The 23,539-nt window shown below is 35.4% G+C and overlaps 1 protein-coding gene across 40 annotated transcripts in view; it reads left to right on the top strand.

The window, feature by feature from the left end:
• Nucleotides 1–23,539, top strand: part of MYCBP2 (MYC binding protein 2) — a 270,702-nt gene that overhangs the window by 145,013 nt on the left and 102,150 nt on the right. For all 40 annotated transcript variants that reach the window (XR_015138240.1, XR_015138239.1, XR_015138238.1 and 37 more), the window contains 9 exons: nt 366–640; nt 4,024–4,245; nt 7,418–7,609; nt 9,752–9,958; nt 10,819–10,950; nt 12,968–13,146; nt 15,832–15,974; nt 17,384–17,484; nt 18,203–18,421. Coding sequence is in view for 36 of the 40 variants with exons in the window: in XM_086330007.1 (XP_086186133.1) it covers nt 366–640; nt 4,024–4,245; nt 7,418–7,609; nt 9,752–9,958; nt 10,819–10,950; nt 12,968–13,146; nt 15,832–15,974; nt 17,384–17,484; nt 18,203–18,421 (1,670 nt within the window). In the remaining 4 variants the exon portion in view is untranslated. The remainder of the gene's footprint in view (nt 1–365; nt 641–4,023; nt 4,246–7,417; nt 7,610–9,751; nt 9,959–10,818; nt 10,951–12,967; nt 13,147–15,831; nt 15,975–17,383; nt 17,485–18,202; nt 18,422–23,539) is intronic.

Genomic DNA, 23,539 nt, shown 5'->3' with positions numbered 1-23,539 from the left:
AAGGTTGGCTTGTTGTGATGGTCATATTTACTTATGAAGAATTTAATAAATTACATGTCATTCTGATAACAAAAAGTCACATTAGGCTAAAGTTAACTACTCTAATAAAGTGTTATTTTAAACAGATTCTGTCAAATTGGAATATTTTGAATGACTGATTTGGACTTAAATGCTGAAACCACTAGAAGTTTTTTTCCCCCCTAATTTAGATTTTTAAAAGAAATACTGTTGGACCAACACATCATCTCTCTTGTTTCATTTCTAGGTTATGAATAGCCATATAGGAAGTTACTTGAAATTTATTGAGTATTTTCATACATATTTATTATCCTAATTAATTATTTATCTGCTTTCTCCTCTTAAAGCTACAGGAAAAGCTGTTGTAGAAGAAACTAGCAAATTAGCAGAATGTATTGGAAAAACCAGAACTTTGTTAAGAAAAATTTTGTCCGAAGGAGTTGACCACTGCATGGTGAAACTGGATAATGACCCCCAAGGATATCTCAGTCAACCCTTGAGTCTCCTAGAAGCTGTCCTTCAGGAGTGTCATAATACCTTCACTGCCTGTTTCCATTCTTTCTATCCAACTCCTGCCTTACAGTGGGCTTGCCTTTGTGACCTACTGAATTGTTTGGATCAGGTAATTTTAAGTTTGTAAAATGTTAGCTGAAAATATGATATATTACTTAATACTTTTCAAAGAAAATACATTTCAGTTGCCTTAGCCTTTCCCTTGTATAAAAGGTAAATTAGGAAATCAGTTTGGTATGTGTGACTTAAATAATCAAAGTTAAACAAAATTTTCTGTTTGCTTTATTCTTTCTCAGTTACAGAATTGGCAAGCATGTTGTACAGATGCTGGGTTGCTTTTTGAATCTATGAGTGAGCATGTGTGTGAGAGCAAGGGCAGCTTATGATAGCTCCTGCCACTCCCGTATCTCCGGAACAGTCAGGAGAGGCACTGTGAATGACTTTGCATGCTAATGTCATTCATTCACTCATGAGGGAACTGCAGCTCTAATAAAAGTGTATGCCCCAAATTAGTCTCAACACCTGAGCAGAATACTGGCAGAACTAAAGGGAGAAGTAAACAAATGACACTGATAGCTGGTGACTATGCATAATTAGTAGAACATAGGACTCTTTCAGTAATTAATAGAACAACTGGACAACAAAATCATTTTGGATACAGAAGAACTGATATTTACAGAACAGAATGTGCAGGTTCAATGTACGTATTCTTTTAAGTATACACGTTATGTTCACAGAGGTAGATTGTATGCTAGGCCACAAAATAAGTCTTAGTATATTTTACAGGATTAAGATCTTAAGGTGTTTTCAAACCACAGTAGAATTAAATTCAAAATTAAATGTAAAGTATATCAAGGAAAACACCAAATATTTGGAAAGTAGGCAACACTTCTGAGTAACCAGCAAATCAAAGAATTCCAAAGGAAATTAGACATTTTCACACTGAAGATAAAAATATAGCACAATTTGTGAGAAGTAGCCAATGTGTTGCTTGGAGAAAAATTTATACTTTTTATTATTTTTACTAGCCAAAAAGAAAAGTTTAACATCAGTGATCTAAATTTCTACCTTAAGAAGCTGGAAAGATCAAATCAAACCCAGTTTAAGAATAAAGTAATAAAGGAAGGAAATAAAAAAGTTAAACATGAAAATCAATGAAATAGAAAATAGAGATTAGAAAGTCAAAAGTTGGTTCTTTGAAAATAAAATTTTTAAACTCCTAGGAAGTCTGAGAGATGAGAGAGAAAGAAAAAAAACAAAAATACCATTATCAGGAATGAAATTGGTAATATACCTATAGATCCAACAGACATTAAAATATTATAAGGGAATATTATAAACAGTTTTATACCAATAAATTATCACTTTAGATAAAGTGTACAAATTTCTTGAAAATTACAACTTAACAAGAACTGGCACAACAAGAAATAAAATAATCTGAATGTTTTTATGTCCATTAAAAAATGTGAATTATTTAAAATTTTACCACAAAGAAAACCCTAGACCCAGATATTATCATTGATGAAGTCTACTAAACATAAAGGAAAGAAATGACTTTACAGACTCTTTCAGAAAATATTGGAGGCAACACTTCCAAACTAGTTTTTCAAGTTACACCCATCCTGATACTAAAAGCTGACAAGGATTGGGAAAGAAAAAATATTATAGACAAATATACTTAGAAAGATGGATATTAACAATAGTATCAAATCAAATCCAGTAATATAAAATGTGTATTATACCAACTGGAGTTTATGTTAGAAATGCAAGGTTAGTTTTGCCTTTAAAAATTAGTGTAATTGGTATTTGAGTTGCTATTACAAGCATATTAACTGAATGGAGAGACAGAACCGTATGATCCTCTCAGTCGATACACGAAAAGTATTTTGACAGTTATCCCTTACTCACTGATGAAAACTCAACAAATACCAATCTACTAAAAGATACTTATAAAAAATCTGCATCTAATATCTTACTTAATGGGGAAATACTGGTTGCTCCCCCAAGTTTGGGGACAAGGCACAAGGCGTGTGTTCTACACACTTCTGCTTAACTTTATACTGGAAGTTCTAGCATTACCAACGCCCCCTCCCCCAGTACCACCAAAAAACTCACTGTCGGAAGCAAGGCATCCTAGTGGAGTTAGAAAGGTTATTCTGGTAATGACATTTGGGTAGGCAACTTTGTTTTCATTTTATTATTTTTTAAACTATTTTCATATTGAATTTATATTCACTGGACTTGAAAAAGTTTTATTTCATTGTTGTGAGAACACCCAACATGAAATGTATCCTCCTGACACATTTTGAGTGTACAAGGCAATATTATTTACTACAGATATAATATTGTACAGCAGATCCCTAGTACTTATTCATCATTCATAATTGAACCTTTATACCTGTTGAACATCAGTTCTCCATTTCGTCTCCCTTCAGCCGGACAGCCAACATTCTGTTCGCTGCTTTTGTGAGTTTGATAGTTTTAAATTCCTCAAAAAAGTGACTGGCTTATTTCACTTAGCCTAACGTCCTCCACATTCATCCCTGCCATGGAGCAGGGTAATGTATTTTACCACTTGCTTTCCTGGGGTAGGGTTATTGCCTGGATCAGTGCACACTTGCTCTTTCACTCTCTCAGCCTGCCCATTCTGACGTGGTTGTTTCTTCCTTTGCTACTGAACAGGCTAACTTTAACAAACGTCTTAACATATAGAAAGTTGCTTTGCTTTCAGCTAGACTTTGTAACACAAATACTTTATGAACTAAGTACAGTGTACACAACTTTTGTGAATTGTGAATAAAATGTGTATTATAGAAACTGGAGTTTATTTTAGAAATGCAAGGTTAGTTTTACATTTAAAAATTATCATAATTGATACTTGAGTTGCTATTACAAGCATATTAACTGAATGGAGAGACAAAACTGTATGATCCTCTGTATATCCTGCATATCCTGTGTTGATAAGTTTTTAGTACTTTTTTATAAAATCTTGCCAAGTGTGATAAATTTTCTGAATAAACTGTGTAATAAGATGACATAATTTTGTGATCTTAGTGAAATGCTGCTGCAGAGGCATAACAACATTAAGCTACATTAACATGAGGTAGATATCTTCTTATAGTAGCACCGACTGACAAGTCAAGTCATTTATTATTTGATGGAAATGGTTTCAGTGCTTGTTACTGGAAATAACTTTCACTGTATACTAATTGGGACCTTTATGAAATCATTTTTGAGAAATCATACTAGAGAGGACTGTGATTCTGAGGGTCTACAAATATATAAATAGTACAGAAAGCTGATTTTTCTTGACTGTGTTTAGTTATTTTCCAGCTTCATTGGGTAGTAATTTAAGCAATTGTGCTTAAAAGTATTGATAATAATAGTGTATTATCCTATAACCAGACAGAGTGACCGAGTGCTAGAAAATGTTGGTATGATTTAAGGTTGTTTGCCTTTTTTTTTTTTTTTTTGCCTTTTTGTTTTTAAAAGGATATCCAAGAGGCAAACTTCAAGACATCAAGTAGCCGACTCCTTGCAGCTGTGATGTCAGCTCTGTGTCACACGTCTGTTAAGCTGACTTCTATCTTCCCTATTGCATATGATGGTGAAGTATTGCTACGGTCAATTGTTAAACAAGTTAGCACAGAGAATGACTCCACAATGGTTCACCGATTTCCCCTTTTGGTAGCACATATGGAAAAACTCAGCCAGGTAGGTCTTTTTCTGAAATATCATCCATACTGAAGTAATAAAACTATAAATAGAGACGTACTTAGCTTGGTGCTTATTCTTCTGCATAGGTAAGTATATTTACCAAATAATGAGTTTTGCAAGAAGAGTTAAGGAAAAATTTTTCTCATGTTTATCTGTAAATGAGCAGTCTTTTTTCTTTTAATTTTTAATTTTGAATGATCCCTAAACTATACAAAATTTGATAGACTTATGAGATAAATTCTTGTGTATTTGTTTTTTTGCCAAACCATTTAAAAATTGCAAATACTATAAGCAAACTTTTACATTTGAAAATAATATTTTAGATTGCCAAGATAGAATTTTAGGGAAATAGATAAGTTTTAAAACATTTTTTCTACAACAATTTGGTATGTTAAAATAAGTATTATGAAACAGTTGTCATAGGAAACATTTTTAGTCATAGCTTCTGGTTTATTAGAAAGCATTGTGGAGAAAAATTAAGTATGCATGGAAACCATGTATAATTACTACCAAGTTGATGAGAAGTAATCTTTAAAGGGAAAAAAGGGTATAAAATAGAATAGTCATACCAATTATTATACAGTAGTAGTTTTCTAGTGACTGAAGCAACAGAAAAATTATGAGAAAAATTCCGGTGACATAGAGAGACAAAATAGGACAATAGTGGAATGGGAAGCAGATTTGCAGTTAATATCATACTTTGGCAGGATCCCATAGAAGTGATAGAGATAAATGTGAAGGACTTTTAGAGAGTAAGCCAACCTGGGAAATTTTTCAGTCTTAACTAGTAATTAAATGTGGATAAAAGTTCTATGATGGTATCAATATATTTGTAAAATATCAGGAAAAATACTTTTTTTCTTTTATAAAATCCTGTGCTGGTAAGACTGTGAGGAAACCACTAAACTTATAGATGGTTTATAGCATTATGTAGTGTAAGTAATCTTTTTAAGTAATCTTTTTAGTAATCTTTCCCTAAAATTCTATCTTGGCAATCTAAAATATTATTTTTCAACCTTTTAGCAAGTATTTATCATATACCTACTATTTACTAGGCGTTTATTAGGTACTAGTTGAGACGAGAATTAAGAAGATAAATACAGCTCTTGAATTGAGGACCCATAAACTGGAAGGTATTTTTTAAAAATACATTGTTAATTCGGTAGTATGTGTGATGAATATTTGCAAAGGAAATTACCTGAGGAAGTAATTGGAAGACTAAAGCTATATATATATATACATCTTACTAAAAGGAAAAGTGAATAACTTAGAGCTTTAAATGTCCATCATTAAGTGAAATAATTGAATTTGGATATGTCAACTTGATAAAATATGGTTCTATCAGTCATTAAAAATAACTATTTACATTTAATATCAAGGCAGATGTTTGTTAAGTTTTTAAAATAAAGTAAAAAATCAAGGTATCTAGACACACTGTGGTGACAAACTATGTAGAATATGTATGCAAAAACATACATATTTTGGAAGAGAATACTAGAAGTAAAGATAATGTTTGTGTGATAAAGTTATGGATAAGCTTTGTTTGTCTTTTGGGATTCCCTTTAGTGTTGCAGTGTTTTCCTTAAAAGTGTAGTAAAACTTCAAGCTTTTTAGAACTACTAACATTTGGTAATTATTGAAATTAATTGCATATTCACATATCTATTAATCTGTGACAATATATACTGATTAGTATATTTTGCTTTTTAATGGATAATATAGAATTCTACCATTTGGAAATAGCATAATATAATCAATCAATACTTTTCCTCTATATAAATATACTTAGATTTTCCCCAGTATTTCAATATTTTAAACAGTGCTGCTGAAAATATCATTGACTAAATTTTTATGCATATACACAGTGATTTTTCCAGAATAAATCTTAAAGTGTGGAAAAATTTTAAGTCAAGGAAAATATGTTAAGATTTTGCTACCAACTGCCAAAATGCCTTCTAGAAAGCTAATGTCAGCTTGCATGTCCCACCACTAGTGAATAAGAGTTCCCTTTTTCTAAAATTTTAGTGGCTAGTAATGTGCTTTTATATATATATATATATATATATATCTTTTAACTAAAATACATTGACACTCTTGACTCCATGTTAAGATTTTATGGGAAGTTTCTTATATTACTCTTTTAATTACAAGTTAGAAACTAAGTGGATGTAACTAGATAAATGCACTCCACGCATCCCCCATGCCCCACCCCGCAAAGAAAGCCCTTCTGGAGTACTGACTATGGAGTACTGTTGGGAATTGAGTTTTATCCAAAGTTAAGTTTCTGAAATGTTCCAGAAAGTAAAGATTTCGGAGAATGAAAGCCACGAAAACTTAATTACTTAAGATACTGACCTAAATGTTATGATAATTTTATTCAGAGATAGTAGAAATAACTTAAAGATTGAAGAATATCTCTAAGTGACTATTTTTAGCCCAAGATTGGACATTAATAAAGTATGAGAGAAAGATTGTGCATATTGTTGAGGGTGTTTCATCTTTTCTCCTTTTTCCTGGAAAAAAGTATTTTCCCATTGGTCTTTAATGGGACTAATTTCTTATTTTGAAGTTTTTCATTGGTAGGGGTGGAAATTTATTATCTTCACTTCTGAAATCAAATATAGTAAGAATTGTAAAACTGTACAATTTATTGTACAGTTCCATATATTTGTCCCATACATGTACAGAAATAATTTTATTAGAAAACAGATCATATAGACTATTGCTCAATTGCTTTGCCTTTAAATCAGTAGTCATTATATTATTTCATACTGGGAATTATTTCATATCAGAAATAATTATCTCAGTTTGGAATCTTGTCCTGCAAAAATAGCTTTTTAAATAGGAAGCGGTTTTTTTTCTGTCATATATGATTGTTAGTGAAAAGTCAAATAAGAGGGTAAGTGAAAATGACTCAAGGTTAATAAAAGCACAAACATTTTGTAAATGTGTGGTACTTTTATGATATCTAGAGACTAATAATTTGAAAAAGGACTTATACATAAACAGTAGACATGGTGAGTCCACATACAGCTGGATGCATACATAGATGTAGACTCAAGTCTGGATTTTAACAGAGTCTTCTAGAAAACAATGTTTTGCAATTGAGTACTCAGGTGAAGGAAAATAAAGCAATTATCTGAGAACTTTTTCTTTTCATGTGTCACAGAATGAAGAAAATATCTCTGGGATGACAAGCTTCCGTGAAGTTCTGGAGAAAATGCTGGTAATTGTGGTGCTCCCCGTCAGAAACAGCCTGAGGAGAGAAAATGAGCTCTTCTCCTCCCACCTGGTCTCCAACACCTGCGGGTTGCTGGCCAGCATTGTCAGTGAACTGACCGCGTCTGCCCTGGGATCTGAGGTGAGGTTCTATTCTGATACTGGATAATGAGGACATGTTTCGGTGCTCCACATTGTTTCTTTTTTTTTTTTTTCATATATTTTGGCTTCATAGAAACTAATTTTTGTCAAGAAAATAGTTTCAAGCTGGCTTGTCCTTTTTTTTTTTTAATTCCCCACCCCCACTTCCTTACACCTCCTCTCTGCTCTTACTCGCTTCCTCCCTCTCAGCAGTTAACCCAGGATGCTGCACTAATACAAAGTATACCTTTTCCCCTGAACTGCCTCATTGCACAACCCAGCACCAGGTCCTAGTGAAAGCAGAAGTAGTTCTCGTTGCTGGGTAGTAGGAAGTGGAAGTAGGACCACCAATGATGAACATGCGGTGTGGAAAACGTGAAGAGGTGCAGACCTTAGCTCTGCTCCCTTGGTTAACCGTAGACAAACACATGTGTAAAATGGGAATAATAATAATTTTTATATTATCTTGTATATTATTATATAGGTTAAACAAACCTGTATCACAAAGGTTTTTTTTTTTAATTGTAGTAAATTATATAACAAAAAATTTATCATTCTAGTCATGTTTATGTGTGCAGTTCAGTGGTATTAAGTGGAGTCACACTGTTGTACAGCCATTATTATCACAAAGTTTTTAAAGGCTCAAATACTAATATGTTTGAGAAAACTACATTGCAACATCTTTAAAGTACCTTTACATTTTTTTAAGTAATTATTGTTCAGCATTTCACTGCCCTACTCACTGTTTTATAATTCATCTAAATGTTTTGACTGAATTTGGTGAACGTTTCTATTTTTTCTCTGAAACAGTAGACAGTAGACATTGGTTTTACGTCATAATGTGAAGTACGTTGTATCATTCAAATGAATTTTTAATAACCATTATGTGCTCAGTGACCCCAAGTCTCTGGTTTCTTGCCAAGGAATGTCTTTTCTCTATTTTAATTTTATAATTCCTAGTCTTTACTTTTTCTTACTCTCAGATTTATTTATGAGTCTATTTTCACTTGATCCATTCAGTCTACACTCATTACTGATTCAGAGTGAGAGGTAAGTCTTTAGGATTTCTAAATGATTACACACATCTGAGCAGATTTCAGTATCTCACCCTGGTTGAGGTGGTGAAGCCCTTGTCAGAACATTTTAATTTTCCTTTTCATTTGTTCATTCAGCCTGTGATAAACTTCCCTCCTATACTATTATAGACCTTGGATGAAAGTTTATAGTGCGTAGGTCCCCAGAATACATTGATTCCTCAGAAATTTACTATCTAGTATTCAATCTCCTATGAACTTACTGTTTTAATAGGAAAGCCCCAAATTTCAAGTGCCTAATTCACAACCTTGGGAGTTTCTAAAGGTCCTGACTTAGATATCCATGCTTTTTTCTTTCTCAGAGGAGTTTGTAATGCTTGCTGGAATGTTAAACTTAAATTTTTTCCTTTTGTAGCTCTTCCAAACTTCTGCAGCCAACTTAGAGCAGAAGCAGGCTCTATAATTAAAAAGATAGTTTTGAACCAAAAATAAATGCTTTGATCCTCCCTAATCAAAGTCTGTAATTAATGATGTAGTACTTGTGTGTATGTGTATTTTCCCATATTGACTACCAAGTTATTTTGATATACATTAGTGACATTCAGACTTAAGGCATAGAACATTTTCTGCAATGGAGTCTTAGCTTGAAACTCACAGATAAGAGGAAGGATGGTCTGACAGAAAAGAGGAACCTCAGTCCACCTCTTTCCTGAATATTCATCTATCCTAGAGTTCTGTGCAGCATAGTTTGAAAACTATTGGTCTGAAAAATACTGGTATCTCTTTGCAAAGTGAGTGATAATTTGTTCACGTGTTACAACTGTGATAACTTACAAGTTTATAGTTCTGACATTATAAATAAAGTGAAATGTATAATTTGACTAAAAAGACACTGTCAGATAATATTGATTTGTGAATTTAGAGTGATATAGTCTGATTTTATTCTTGGTTAATCTCTTAATGGAATATACCTTTAGAGAGGTTTAAACCTCTTGTTAAAGGTAGGTTATTTTACTGAACTCCTTAGAAACTTTTGGATAGTTTTGTTAAATGCATGTTAGTAACACTTAGGTACAGACTACTGATATTTTTACTTTTGTCATTTATAGGTTGATGGCCTTAATTCTCTCCACTCTGTTAAAGCCAGTGCTAACCGATTCACAAAGACAAGTCAGGGGAGAAGTTGGAACACCGGGAATGGGTCCCCAGATGCCATCTGTTTTTCGGTAGACAAGCCTGGAATAGTTGTGGTCGGTTTTTCTGTCTATGGAGGAGGTGGAATTCATGAATATGAATTAGAGGTGTTGGTTGATGATGTAAGTACCACTCTTAGTATGCGTTTTGGTGTGTGGGTTGTGTGTCAGGACATACATCATTATAATAGCGCAGTGGTCCAAATCCAAATAGTGCAGTTTAACAGATTAGTCATAGATGGGCAACGTTAGAGAAATTAAAAGGGAGCAATTTTCCTTGATTGTTTGTGTACCATTTGGATCGCTCCTGCTTCATGTTTTCTGCACTTCCAGGGAAGATTTTAAATGAAAATGAGAAATTATGTAACTAGGCCTCAGATTATAAATCTTGAGTAATTTCTTTCCTTTTTTTTTTTTTTTACTGTTATAATATTTCAGAAAACAAGAACAGTATTCAGACTGGTATTATTACCCCTATCAGTGATTAAGCAGTTTTGTTAAGAGTGCTAATGGATGATTAATAGTAAAGTGTGTTGTTGGTTGAATTAGCTTTATCTTGGTGTATCCACTATAGATTTTTTAAAGCACCTAAGTTTCATAAAGTTTTATTAAAATGAGACAAGTAGCATGTAAATTATTTGCTAATAAATAAGTCTGTCTGTATTTTGCTTCTCTTAAACAATTAATTCAGTTAATTATTTCCTTAAGCTCTATAATTAGATATAGCATTCTGATGAAGAAGGGGAAATCATTTTAAGACAGATGAGAAAAGCCTATGTATGATATAATTTGTAGATAGTTTAGGAAATACAAATGAATAGAGGACCAAAAATGTTTTCTTTAGTATATATGGATGAATACTAATGGATAATAATTTTATATGCAAGAAAATAGACTGCTTAAAAACAGTAATTGATTGTAAGTCAAAATTGTTCATTTAATGAAATTAAGAATATGTGCGGGCTTTGTTTTGTTTTAATTAGAGTGAGCATGCAGGGGATTCAACTCATTCTCACAGATGGACATCTCTAGAATTAGTCAAAGGAACTTACACAACAGATGATTCACCCAGTGATATAGCTGAAATCAGACTTGACAAAGTTGTTCCTTTAAAGGTAATTTTAACAATGTGTTTAGTTTGTAAATGGAATGTATTATTATGAATTTATGTAAAAACAATGGTAGAAAGTTTTTGTGGTCCTTTAAATACAGTACTGACTGTATTTCTAATGTGTACTGTATTGTATTCTACTTTTGCAAAAGGTTCTTAAAGTTAGATATACAGTGGAAAGTAGCTGTAGGTTTTGGAGTCAAATAAACCTAGCTTTCAGATATCTGCTTTTCCCAATATTAGCTCTGAGACTTTGGACATGTCATCATTTGCCCACTCTGAGACTGATCTATGGGTTGGGAAGGATAACACCTCCATTGTCACATTGTTCAGATTACATTAAGAAATGGAGAAGAATACTTGCCTCAGTGTCTAGCACAAGACTGAAACTCAGTAAATATTAGTTCCTGTTTTTTCTTCTCTTATTGTGCGAGAACTCATTTAAAGAACAAGTGGTCTTAACAAATAGTGTTAACAATTTGTTATTATTAACAATAATATTATTATTATATATAACTTAATTTTATAGCAGTAAATAACTATTAGGAAAACAAATTTTGCTTCATATTAAAGTAATAATAGAGTAATTCTGAATCCAACCATAATAATTTTCATTACACAGCTGAGTTTTGGATGAGGTAACTTAATTAGTTACTTCATCAAAAAGATATATGATACTAAAAAATAAAAAAACATCATTATGAAGTTTATGTCTTGGATTGTTAGGCACCAGTATCTATATCATATTTTTTTATACAAGTGAATCTTGTTTTGTCTTACAGATATTTTTTCCCATGTTTGCCTCTTTCTGTCTCTGAATGTCTCTCTTAAGATAAAAATATAATGAACTCATTCTTGTATTTTTCCTATATTTAAAACAAGCTTAAAAGTTAAACTTATCAAAGGAAAATCTTAATTCATGTATTCAAAATCTTTTATTATGGCTAATATTCTTTATAGTGTGATTAAAAGCAGACACTATAGTTACACTGCCTGTATTTAAATCCTACTTCCATCACTATTTACTAGTTGTGTGACTTTGGGAAAATTATTTAACTTCTCTTACCACAGATTCCTCATCTGTGTAATAATGGTACTTAACCTTATCAGGCCATTTTAAGGATTAATTTAAGTAAATCACAAAAGCATTCTGTTAAATAATAATCAGTAAGTGTTCATTATTACCCTGCTTGACTTACTGAAAACTCATTTAAGCAAATTGTGTATAAATATGACATTCTTTATACAGTTGGCCCTTGAACAATGTGGGAATTAGAGGTGTTGACCCTTCTCAAAGTGGAAAATCCAAGTATAACTTACAGTCAGCCCTTTTTATACCTATCTCTGCTGGCTCTGCCAAAGCTATGGTTTTTCCAGTAGTCATGGACAGATGTGAGAGTTGGGCCATAAAGAAGGCTGAGTGCCAAAGAACTGATGCTTTCAAACTGTGGTGCTGGAAAAGACTCTTGAGAGTCCCCTGGACAGCAAGGAGATCAAACCAGTCAATCCTAAAGGAAATCAACCCTGAATATTATCATTGGAAGGACTGATGTTGAAGCTGAAGCTCCAGTAGTTTGGCCACCTGATGCAAAGAGCCGACTCGTTGGAAAAGACCCTGATGCTGGGCAAGATTGAAGGCAGGAGGAGAAGGGCGCAGGAGAGGATAAGATGGTTGGATGGCATCACTGACTCGATGGACACGAATCTGAACAAACTCTGAGAGATAGGAAGGACAGAGGAGCCTGCTGCAGCCCATGGCGTTGCAGAGTCAGACACAGCTTAGCAACTTGAAGAAAACAAAAATGCTGGTTGCACGTGTTTTGATTCAGCCAGCCTCGGGTGGTGTAGTATTGCAGCATTTATTGTTGAAGAATATTCAGTGTAATAGACCCATGCAGCTCACACCGTGATGCTCAGGGCCAAGTGTATTTGCCCAGTTTACTACTAGGGTTCATTTTATATTAATATATCCTTGTACATTGCAAATAAGTATAAACATGCTTTACCTCTTTATCGTGAAGGAAAATGTTAAATACGCTGTGCGCTTGAGGAACTATGGAAGCCGCACAGCCAATGGAGATGGAGGAATGACCACGGTTCAGTGCCCTGATGGCGTGACGTTCACATTCAGTACATGCAGCTTGAGTAGTAATGGCACAAACCAAACCAGAGGACAGATTCCCCAGATACTCTACTACAGGTAGGTGTGTATAGAGTCAGGGAGCTAAGTACTCGACAGCAGCAGAACATGTGCATTTTACTACCAAGGTACAAGAAGCTCAATGGGCGGTGATAATTAAATTGCACAGTGTATCTTCCTTGCACATGCTAATTTGTACAAGACGGTCTCATTTTAATGTATAAATTCAGTGTTTACTTTAAAATGTTCTTTGTCATTATTTTCTTAATATCTTTGAAATGTTTATGTACAGGGTATATATGCTTTTTGTTGTCCCTTTTATAGTTTTGTGGTCTGCATTTGTGGCCAAATTTTAATGGAATTTATTTATTTTTAAATGCCAAAAGTTAATGAGGAAATCCACTCTGCCGAAGTGCTGTTGTTACCTTGATCCAGCTATCCTTTCTGCAGAATGTTTTGGTGTCTGTGAATCTAGTCCTTGCAGCCCTAGAGTATATAATAATGTATTTCTAATAATATGTTTAACAAAAACCATTCCTTATGTAAACTGTGAAAAACAGAATTACAATAATTTTGAGTTTAAAAAGACTTTTAAATATACATTTCTCACTGAGTCTACATTTTTCTTTTAACAATTTAGCTGGAACCATAGGTAGTAGTGAGTAGTATTTACCTCATTTGTCCTCAGTCTGACTTGACAGCAAATCACTGAAGTTGCCCATAGGTTTCAGAGGCTTACTGCTTCCTTTTTCCTTCACAAACAATCTGGGGACACTGCCTTGGCAGTGAGGATCTGTCCTGAGGATCTTCTTTCTTTCTCTGTGTAAAATAGAACAGAAATAGTAGGCACAAATAGCTCTATAGTGGCATGTTGCTGCTGAGACACAAAAGCTTTCTAATCCTTTCACCGTAATGAAATCCCTTTTCTGTTACATAGCCTTACAACAAACAGTACATTTTTCTAAGTATAGGCAAGAAACTGTATCATGCGCTAAAGATAAAAAAGATGGAGAGTCCCTTAAAAGTATCTGCTATCCAGAGTTTATACCTTATACAAAATGCAGTGTTTATATTTTGATGTTTTCCACAAAGATTTAAGTATCCTTAGCTTTCATTTTTAATTAGTTAAGTTTTAAAAGATTAAAATCACTTAACTGTGAAAGCCGTGTTGTTCTGATGTCTGCCAAGTGTACGTCTCTAGCTCCTAGCTCCTCTAAGCCCTGGAATGAATATCCAGGCCCTTCTGAACTTCATCAGGGTGATGGTAAGGGAGATGGTGATTAGAGGTCCTGTGTCCTGAGCACTCCCTTTCTGCCATACGGTTCTCGCCCTGTGTCAGTTCAGCCAGTCCTTGCAGGAACTCCATGGGGCGTGCAATTTCCTGTCCCTCCTTTACAAATGAGGGAACTGAGGCCTGGAGTGACTCAGTGACTTGCTGCAGTCACACTTTCAGTAAGCTATGGTCCTGGGATTTGTAGCCAGGAGACTGGACTACAAGTGACCTACCTTTAACCACCATACCACATACACATCCTCTCTAAGGCTGGCTAACAGGCATCTTGGTGAAACTCCTCCCCATCCACAGGTCCCCATCCAGCGTTCCTCCCCATCCACAGGTATAGTAGACACCTGGGGGGCATTCTTGATGTCTGTCTTACCCTCACACTTTGCATCAGTAAGTCTTGGCCTAAATCTGACCTTTTCTAGCACTCCTATAATTAACATCGAGCCTAAGCCGTCTCCACCCCGACTTGAGTAAGCACCTGGATAACTGAATTCGAGAGGAACTAGCCTCTAAACTGGAGAAGGAAATGGCAACCCACTCCAGTGTTCTTGCCTGGAGAATCCCAGAGACGAGGGAGCCTGGTGGGCTGCTGTCTATGGGGTAGCACAGAGTCGGACACGACTGAAGCGACTTAGCAGCAGCAGCAGCAGCAGCCTCTAAACCAGTCTCTCTCTTTTCAGTGAGCTCTCTTACACTCTGTCTTACACCATGCAGCCAGAGTGACCTCAGCGAAATATAAATCCTGTCGAGTTTTTAGGTGAGGCCTTGCTCATCTTCCCCTCATCGCTTCCCTTTCCCTGCTGCTGCTAAGTCACTTCAGTCGTGTCCGACTCTGTGTGACCTCATAGACAGCAGCCACCCGGCTCCCCCGTCCCTGGGATTCTCCAGGCAAGAACACTGGAGTGGGTTGCCATTTCCTTCTCCAATGCATGAAAGTGAAAAGTGAAAGGGAAGTCGCTCAGTCGTGTCCAACTCTTAGCAACCCCATGGACTGCAGCCTTCCAGGATAAAATGTAAAGTCTTTACTCATGTGATCTGACTCTTGTTTACCTTACCCACCTGTCACCCTTTACTCTTTCTCCTTTCATTCTAGTCACACTTGTCTTCATTCTATTCCTTGATCTCACCCATCTTGTTCCTATCTGAACCTTCATCTTACTGTTCTTTTGGCCTGACTGCTCTTCTCCCAGCTCCTCCAGGTCTTTTTTAGAAAACACAGTTCAGGCCTTTGCTTAAGTAGTGGTCTGTCATGATGTTATTTACTTTAAAAAAAGTAAAATAATTTTAAGCTCTTATGTGGCTTTTTCTTTGATGCCCTATTATGCCTTGAAACTATGTAGTTATACATTTACTATTTTTTAACTTTAACTTTTTAAGCTTGTGATCCAGATGTGGTTCCTAGAGTTAGATCATGTTTTACCCACTATGTAAAATGATGTCATGTGTTACTCATGTTACAGGAGTGAATTTGATGGAGATTTACAATCCCAACTTCTAAGTAAAGCCAATGAAGAAGATAAAAACTGTAGCAGAGCTCTCTCTGTGGTAAGCACTGTTGTTCGAGCTGCAAAAGACCTCTTGCACAGAGCTCTTGCTGTGGACGGTAAGATTTTTTTTTTTACTTCCTTAATAGTCACATTTTAGATTCTTTATTCTCCAACTTACATGCAGAGTTACTAAAGAAGAACTACCTTGTAAAATCCCAGAGGGATCCCTTATGGGTCTGCACATATACATATGTTCATTTTGGATCAGCCATGCTCTCCATACACTAATGCAAAGTTTGTTAGAATGTTCCAAAGCAGTTATTTTACACTGTAGTTTTCTGAGTCAGCCCATTAAGAGGAAAACTCTTAATTGAGTCTTTGCTTCTTTTAGTAGTTTAAAAAACAATTTTTTGTTTTCCACTTTAGACCTGGTTTTCTTTCTGTAATAGCATCACCATGCATCCAAAGGTCTGGGCAACCCCAAATGTCTTTCCAGATTCACTTATCTAAATTGAGTTTTGCAAGTTCTTCCCCTGAAAACTCTCCAGTTTCTCTTCTCTCTATCTGTTCTCCTATAGTTCAGGCTGCCGTGGTTCAAGCACACATATTCTTTTTCATGAGTGGATAACATCCTAATAATCACCCTGCCACCTTTTCCCCACTGCCACACTGCAGCAGAGTTAACATTTACAAAAACCTTACTGTTCACTATAACACTTGTTCCTAAATATAGCTGTATGTCAAAATCACGTGAGAAACTTGCTGAAAATAAAGAGTATTTGGTCTATCCAAACCAGTAGCTTAGGCTGGACAAGGAAACTATATTTTTTACCTCAATGCCCAGCCTGTTCTGATGCAACAGCAGATGTAGAAAAAAATATCTAGAAATAATTGACCCTTAATAGAAAGGTCTTCAACTTATCTTCCTAGCACCATGCTCATGGAACAATAAAATGTCCATCAGCAAAGTGCTTTCCTTGGGAAACATAGAAGGCAATGTAGCTAATAACAGCAAACATTTTTGGAGTATTTACTATGTCTGCAGGCATTCTTTAAGCATTTTACAGGTGTTAACTCACTGAATCATCACAACATCTGATGAGGGAAGTATGTTATCCTCCATTACAGTTGAGTGACCTGCATACAAAGATTATGTTATTTGCCCAGCTTCAGACATGTAGCCATGTATGGCACCAAGAGTACTGGTTTAACATCATGACTGTAACCCTGAGTTCTAATTCCGGTTCTGTCATTTTACAGATATATGATTTTGGATAAGGTACTTACTTAAACACTATGTGCCTTGGTTTCCACTTCTAAACAAGGGGCAATAATAAAGAACCTTATTGTAAGGATTAATGGAGATAATGTGTGTAGAGCCCTTAGAATAGTGCCAGGTCCTTGATAAGTACTTGGTCAATGTCAACTATAATTTTACTCAAGGAATTAGAATATAGGTTTAGTACAGTTGTATATATGTTACAGTGAAATTGCTTTCTAACTGTAGTATTAATGCCTTTTTTAGCTGATGACATTCCAGAACTGCTTAGCTCTTCCAGTCTGTTTTCCATGCTGCTTCCCCTTATTATAGCCTACATAGGACCAGTAGCTGCTGCTATTCCTAAGGTGTGTGATTCAATTCTCTAACTTTGAATCTTTTTTTGGTAAATGTAATTTTATTTAGACTTTGTGTCTTTCCTTTAAAAATAATCTTTCAGGCATCTGGGTTACAGGTAACAAGTAGACAGACATGTAAATGGTAGAAGTTATTAGTTAAATAACTAACTCTCTGATCTTAGTATCACTTACTAGTTTACTTTGTAATAGTATTGTTTTGTGATAGTATTATTTTGTAATAGTATTGTTTATTGGCTTTACATTTGAAGAACTTGGAGATAAATATATTTTAGAATATGATATGTAAGGAAAGCTTAAGTAAACTAAGACCTTTAAAATTTATAATGTTGATACCAAACCTCCATTTGGTATAAAAATAGCAATGTAAAAAGGTTGTTAAATTGTGAAATATTCAATACATGGAAGAAATGATAAACTACTGATCCTTTGGCATAATAAATTTTGAGTAAAACCTAATTTATTGCAGATCACAGAAAGGCAGAAGGGTTTAAATATATAAACTTGGTTATATTCATGTAACACCTAAGACTTTTAAGCTAAATCTTTTTTTCCCATAGTACAAATTTCTCTTTGAGTGAAAATGTAACTAGAAGAAACTCTAAATGGAAATTCTTAATAATAAGGATAATCAACAATTACAGTAATTAATAACTTTAAAGCAACTTTCACACTTACTATCTCACTTAATCATTCTTTTTTATACTAGGTGGCTGTAGAAGTCTTTGGACTTGTCCAACAGTTACTTCCTTCAGTTGCCATTCTGAATCAGAAGTATGCACCCCCTGCCTTCAATCCTAATCAGTCAACAGATAGTACCACAGGAAATCAACCTGAACAAGGCTTGTCTGCTTGTACGACCTCTAATCACTATGCTGTCATAGAGAGCGAGCACCCCTATAAGCCTGCATGTGTCATGCACTACAAGGTGGGCACTGATTCCTAGGAACCGTTTAAACTTAAAACTTGATTTGATGTTCTTTATTGATTTCTTGACTTCCCTGGTGGCTCAGACCGTAAAGCGTCTGTTTACGACACGAGAGACCCGGGTTCAATCCCTGGGTTGGGAAGATCCCTTGGAGAAGGAAATGGCAGTCCACTCCAGTACTATTGCCTGGAAAATCCCATGGACTGAGGAGCTTGGTAGGCTACAGTTCATGGGGTCGCAAAGAGTCAGACATGACTGAGCGACTTCATGTTCATGTTCATGTTCATTGATTTCTTAAAGGATACTTAACCTCTGTTCAGAAGTGTAACTTCTATGCATAGAAAATCAGCAGGTGGTTAGACACTGTCAAGCACACAAAAGGCTTTAAGACAGAATTTTTACTGTTAAATAGTACACTTTTATGGGGTTTATGAAAGTTATTTTCATATCTTTTGGTAAGTAAAAGGCTGTGTGTAATGCTCAACTGCATATTGTTTATCATAATAATGGATATAAGCATTAACATTTAAAAATCACATATTTGGGGACGTTCCTGGTGGTCCAGTCATTGAGACTTTGCCTTCCAGTGCAGGGTTGCGGGTTCGATACCTGGTCGGGGAGCTAGAAACCCACATGTGTCAGGGTCAAAAAAAAAAAAAGGCGTTAAAAAACAGAAGGAATACTGTAACAAATTCAATAAAAACTTTAAAAAATAATAAACGAAAATCAACTTTTTTGGACTGATGTTAGCTATACCACAGCCTGATCTCTGAAAATTTATATACCCAGTGCAGGATTTATAATACTACACATAATGTTTAAATGTACATATAAAATATTTAAATGTTTTTATAGAGTATTCAAAATCCTATTCCTTGCTTTCTAAATTGTATCATTTAAGGGGGAGAAAGAGAATTTGTCCACTTAATTTAATTATAAGTTTACGTTTTGGTACTCAGTCACTCAGTCATGTCCAGTTCTTTGTGACCTCAAGGACTATAACCTGCCAGGCTCCTCTGCCCATGGAATTTTCCAGGCAAAAGCACTGGAATGGGTTGCCACTTCCTGCACCAAGGGATCTTCCCAACCCAGGGATTGAACCCACGTCTCTTGCATCTCTTGCATTGGCAGATGTATTCTTTACCATTTGTAAAATATTCAGCTCTTTGTTGTAGAATATGGTAAACATATGAAAAGATGCACCAGGATAGTGTAGCCCATTTGTGCATCATCCCAGTCGCCAGTTATAAACTATTGGTCAAACTCTTTTATTTATTCCCCACTCTCTTTGTCCCTTTTCATATTATATTAAGGGCTTCTCAGGTGGTTCATTGGTAAAATATCTGCCTGACAATGCAGGAGATGTGGGTTTGATCCCTGGGTCAGGAAGATCCCCTTGAGGAGGAAATGGTAACCCAGTCCAGTATTCTTGCCTGGGAAATCCCATATACAGAGGGCTACAGTCCATTGGGTTGCAAAAGAGTAACACGTGACTTAGTGACTAAACAACAATATAGTTTTGAAGCATATTCATGGATTTTTTTGTATCTCTAAAAATATAAGGACCTGTAAAAAATAATGTCATTGTCACACTTTAAAAAAACTAATAATGCCTTCATGTTATTGCATATGTACATTTTTAAATATTTGAATTAGAATCCAAATGAGATTCATACATTATGATTGGTTGTGTTTCTTAAGTCTCTTTTAATCTAGTGTTCCCCTCCATCTCTCTGTTTTTTGTTTCCTTGAATTTTATTTAAGAAATTGGACTGTTTTTTTGATAGACTCCTCCTGAGTCCTTTAGAGACACGCCCTGTAGTCATTCATAGCATCCTCACTGTCTGGTGTAAGATGTTACAGGCTCTGGTATAAGATGTTATAAGAGGCTTACACATTTCTGCCTCAAGTCTGAAACCTGCGATTTTTTCAAAGTGCTGTGGTTTGAACATTTGCCATTTTTCCCATCTGTGTTCATAGAATTTTTTTAAACCCAGACTGGGCTTCCCTGGTGGCTCAGCAGTAAAAAATCTTCCAGCAGTGCAGGTGCCTCAGGAGATACAGGTTCAATCCCTGGATCAGGAAGATCCCATGGAGAAGGAAATGGCAACCCACTCCAGTGTTCTTGCTGGGAGAATCCCATGGACAGAGAAGCCTGGTGGGCTACACAGTTCATGGGGTCGCAGTGAGTCAGACACAACTGAAGTGACTTAGCACGCATGCACAGGATCCTCTCAGGTTCAAACATGCATTTAGTTGTTAGGCCACTTCTGTCTTTTTAATCTGAAATAGTTCCTCAGCCTCTCTTCATCTTTTATGATATTGGTGTTTTTGAAGAACACAATCAGTGGTTTTGTAAAAAAAATATTATTTTACTTGTATTTCATTGATAGTTTTTTAATGATTAGATTCAGGTTGTGCATTTTGGGTGGCAACCTGTCGTGTTCTCCTCAGTGTATCCCATCAGGAAGTACTTCAGTTCAGTTCAATTGCTCAGTCGTGTCTGACTCTTTGCGACCCCATGAATCACAGCACACTAGGCCTCGCTGTCCATCACCAACTCCTGGAGTTCACTCAGACTCATGTCCATCGAGTCAGTGATGTCATTCAGCCATCTCATCCTCTGTCGTCCCCTTCTCCTCCTGCCCCCAATCTCTCCCAGCATCAGAGTCTTTTCCAGTGAGTCAACTCTTTGCATCAGGTGGCCAAAGTACTGGAGTTTCAGCTTTAGCATCATTCCCTCCAAAGAACACCCAGGACTGATCTCCTTCAGAATGGACTGGTTGGATCTCCTTGCAGTCCAAGGGACTCTCAAGAGTCTTCTCCAACACCACAGTTCAAAAGCATCAATTCTTCAGCACTCAGCTTTCTTCACAGTCCAATTCTCACATCCATACATGACCACAGGAAAAACCATAGCCTTGACTAGACGAACCTTTGTTGGCAAAGTAATGTCTCTGCTTTTCAGTATGCTATACTTAGTCACTTGATTAAGGTGACAGTTCCACCAAAAAAAAGCATCTTTTTTTTTCCTTTGAAAATGTCTATGGGTAAATATCCATGGGTTAGAGATTGTGTAAAAAATACTGTCTTTCAACAAATTCTAGCACCCTTTGGTTATTCTAGGGCTTCCCTTGTGGCTCAGACAGTAAAGCTATCTGTAATGTAGGTCTATGTGTCTGTCTATCTGTAATGCAGGTGACCTGGGTTTGATCCCTGGATTGGGAAGATCCCCTGGAGGAGGAAATGGCAGCCCACTCCAGTATTCTTGCCTGGAAAATCCCATGGACAGAGAAGCCTAGTGGGTTACTGTCCATGGGGTTGCAAAGTGTCAGACACGACTGAGCGACTTCACTTTCACTTTGGTTATTCTTACCCAAATCATTTATTGGTATGGTGGTTGCAAGATGGTGGTTTTCTAATTCTGTTTTTCCTCCCTGCTGGTGTTCTGTTATAAAGAAGAGTTTCTTACCCCTTCTACTTTAAAAAGTGTAGTCATTTATATATTTATTTCATGTGTTCATACCAGTATGTACTCAGAGATTCTCTTTTTGCTCAGCGTTACAATCTTTTGCTGTCATTCAGTTTGATGCTCAAATTTCAATTGATTTGGTCAGGGGAAGTCTGTTCAAACTAGATTCTGTGTCCTTTTCCTGTGTTTTCATCAGCTTTTGAGCACTTCTTACTAATTCCAGTCAAAACCGCTGAGGTATTTTCTTCATACCATTTTCGTTTATGTATGCCACTATAAAAATTAAAAATACTACATAAAATAAAGTTTCTTTGCAATGTTTTTTATATTAACCCTACTAACATTAATATAATCAAAGTACTTTATTCAGAAGTTGTTTGGAGTAGTTCATTATATATATGTGTGTGTAGGTGGCTATATGATTAATATAAAGTTAGTCTTGTTTATTTTTACTTAATTTTTATGAGTTTTTTCCCTGCCCCACTTGATTTAATATTAGTTTTAAACTATGTAAAATACTAATATAGCTACAGAAATAAAATTAAGTAAAGCGACATCCTCAGAATTATACGTCCTTTTCCTTCTGGGCTTCTGCCTTACTCTAGTAAGTATCATGGTTTATCCTTATTGCATTCTTTTTTGGAAAAAAAATCATAAAGATTGATTTAGATGTAGTCTTATTTTCCTTCTTTGTTTAAAAAAATAGCACACTGTATATACTACTTTGTACTTTGCTTTTTAAAAGTAACACTGTGTAAAAATCTCTCCGTATCCATTTATATAGATCATCCTCATTCCTTTTTACAACTTCATAGTGCTCCAGTGTTGTCAAGGTGTATCATAGTCTTTGAGCCAGTCTAATGTGTGAGCATCTGGGGTGTTTTCATTTTTTTTTTTTTTTGCAATGAATAAACTGGGCATATGGGCATTTTTTTGTTTGTTTTTGTTTCCATATTGTTAGAGGCATATCTTCAAACTATACTTCTAGAAGTAGGATTGCTGGGTTAAGCAAAGAATGGGGAGCCTTGTGCTCGGTATATCTGGAATTGCTGATTCAGACGGTGAGTGTAGTTTTGCTAGATGTTGACAGTTCCCTTCCATTGAAGTTATGGCTTTTTGTGTCCCACCAACAACATATGGGAATGCTTATTTTCTCATGGCCTCCCCCAAGGAGTATGTGTTTAAATTTGGGAGCTTTTGCCAATACAATGGGAAGAATGTTGGGAAAATGGTGCCTCAGTTTAGGTTTTTGTTTTTTTTTTTATAGTTCTTTCTTTTTTTTTTTTTCTAATTTTATTTTATTTTTAAACTTTACATAATTGTATTAGTTTTGCCAAATATCAAAATGAATCCGCCACAGGTATACATGTGTTCCCCATCCCGAACCCTCCTCCCTCCTCCCTCCCCATACCATCCCTCTGGGCCGTCCCAGTGCACCAGCCCCAAGCATCCAGCATCTCAGTTTAGTTTTAATTTACATTTATGTTACTGTGAACTACGTTGAGCTTTTTATTTAAGGATTATAAAAAAATCCTTTACTAAATATAGTCTAAAGTAATTTTTTTTAGATTAATATCATATTTGGGAAATTTCTTAAGGTTTATGTCATGTCCTACAACCAATTCATATTTTACTACTTGACATGG

Source organism: Bos grunniens, chromosome 12 (assembly GCF_055505025.1).
Source record: "Bos grunniens cultivar Pamir isolate PY7600 chromosome 12, Bosgru_T2T1.0, whole genome shotgun sequence".
Classification (NCBI taxonomy): domain Eukaryota; kingdom Metazoa; phylum Chordata; class Mammalia; order Artiodactyla; family Bovidae; genus Bos; species Bos grunniens.
The sequence above is the reverse complement of the archived record's forward strand: the minus strand, read 5'-3'. Positions and strand labels throughout refer to the sequence as shown.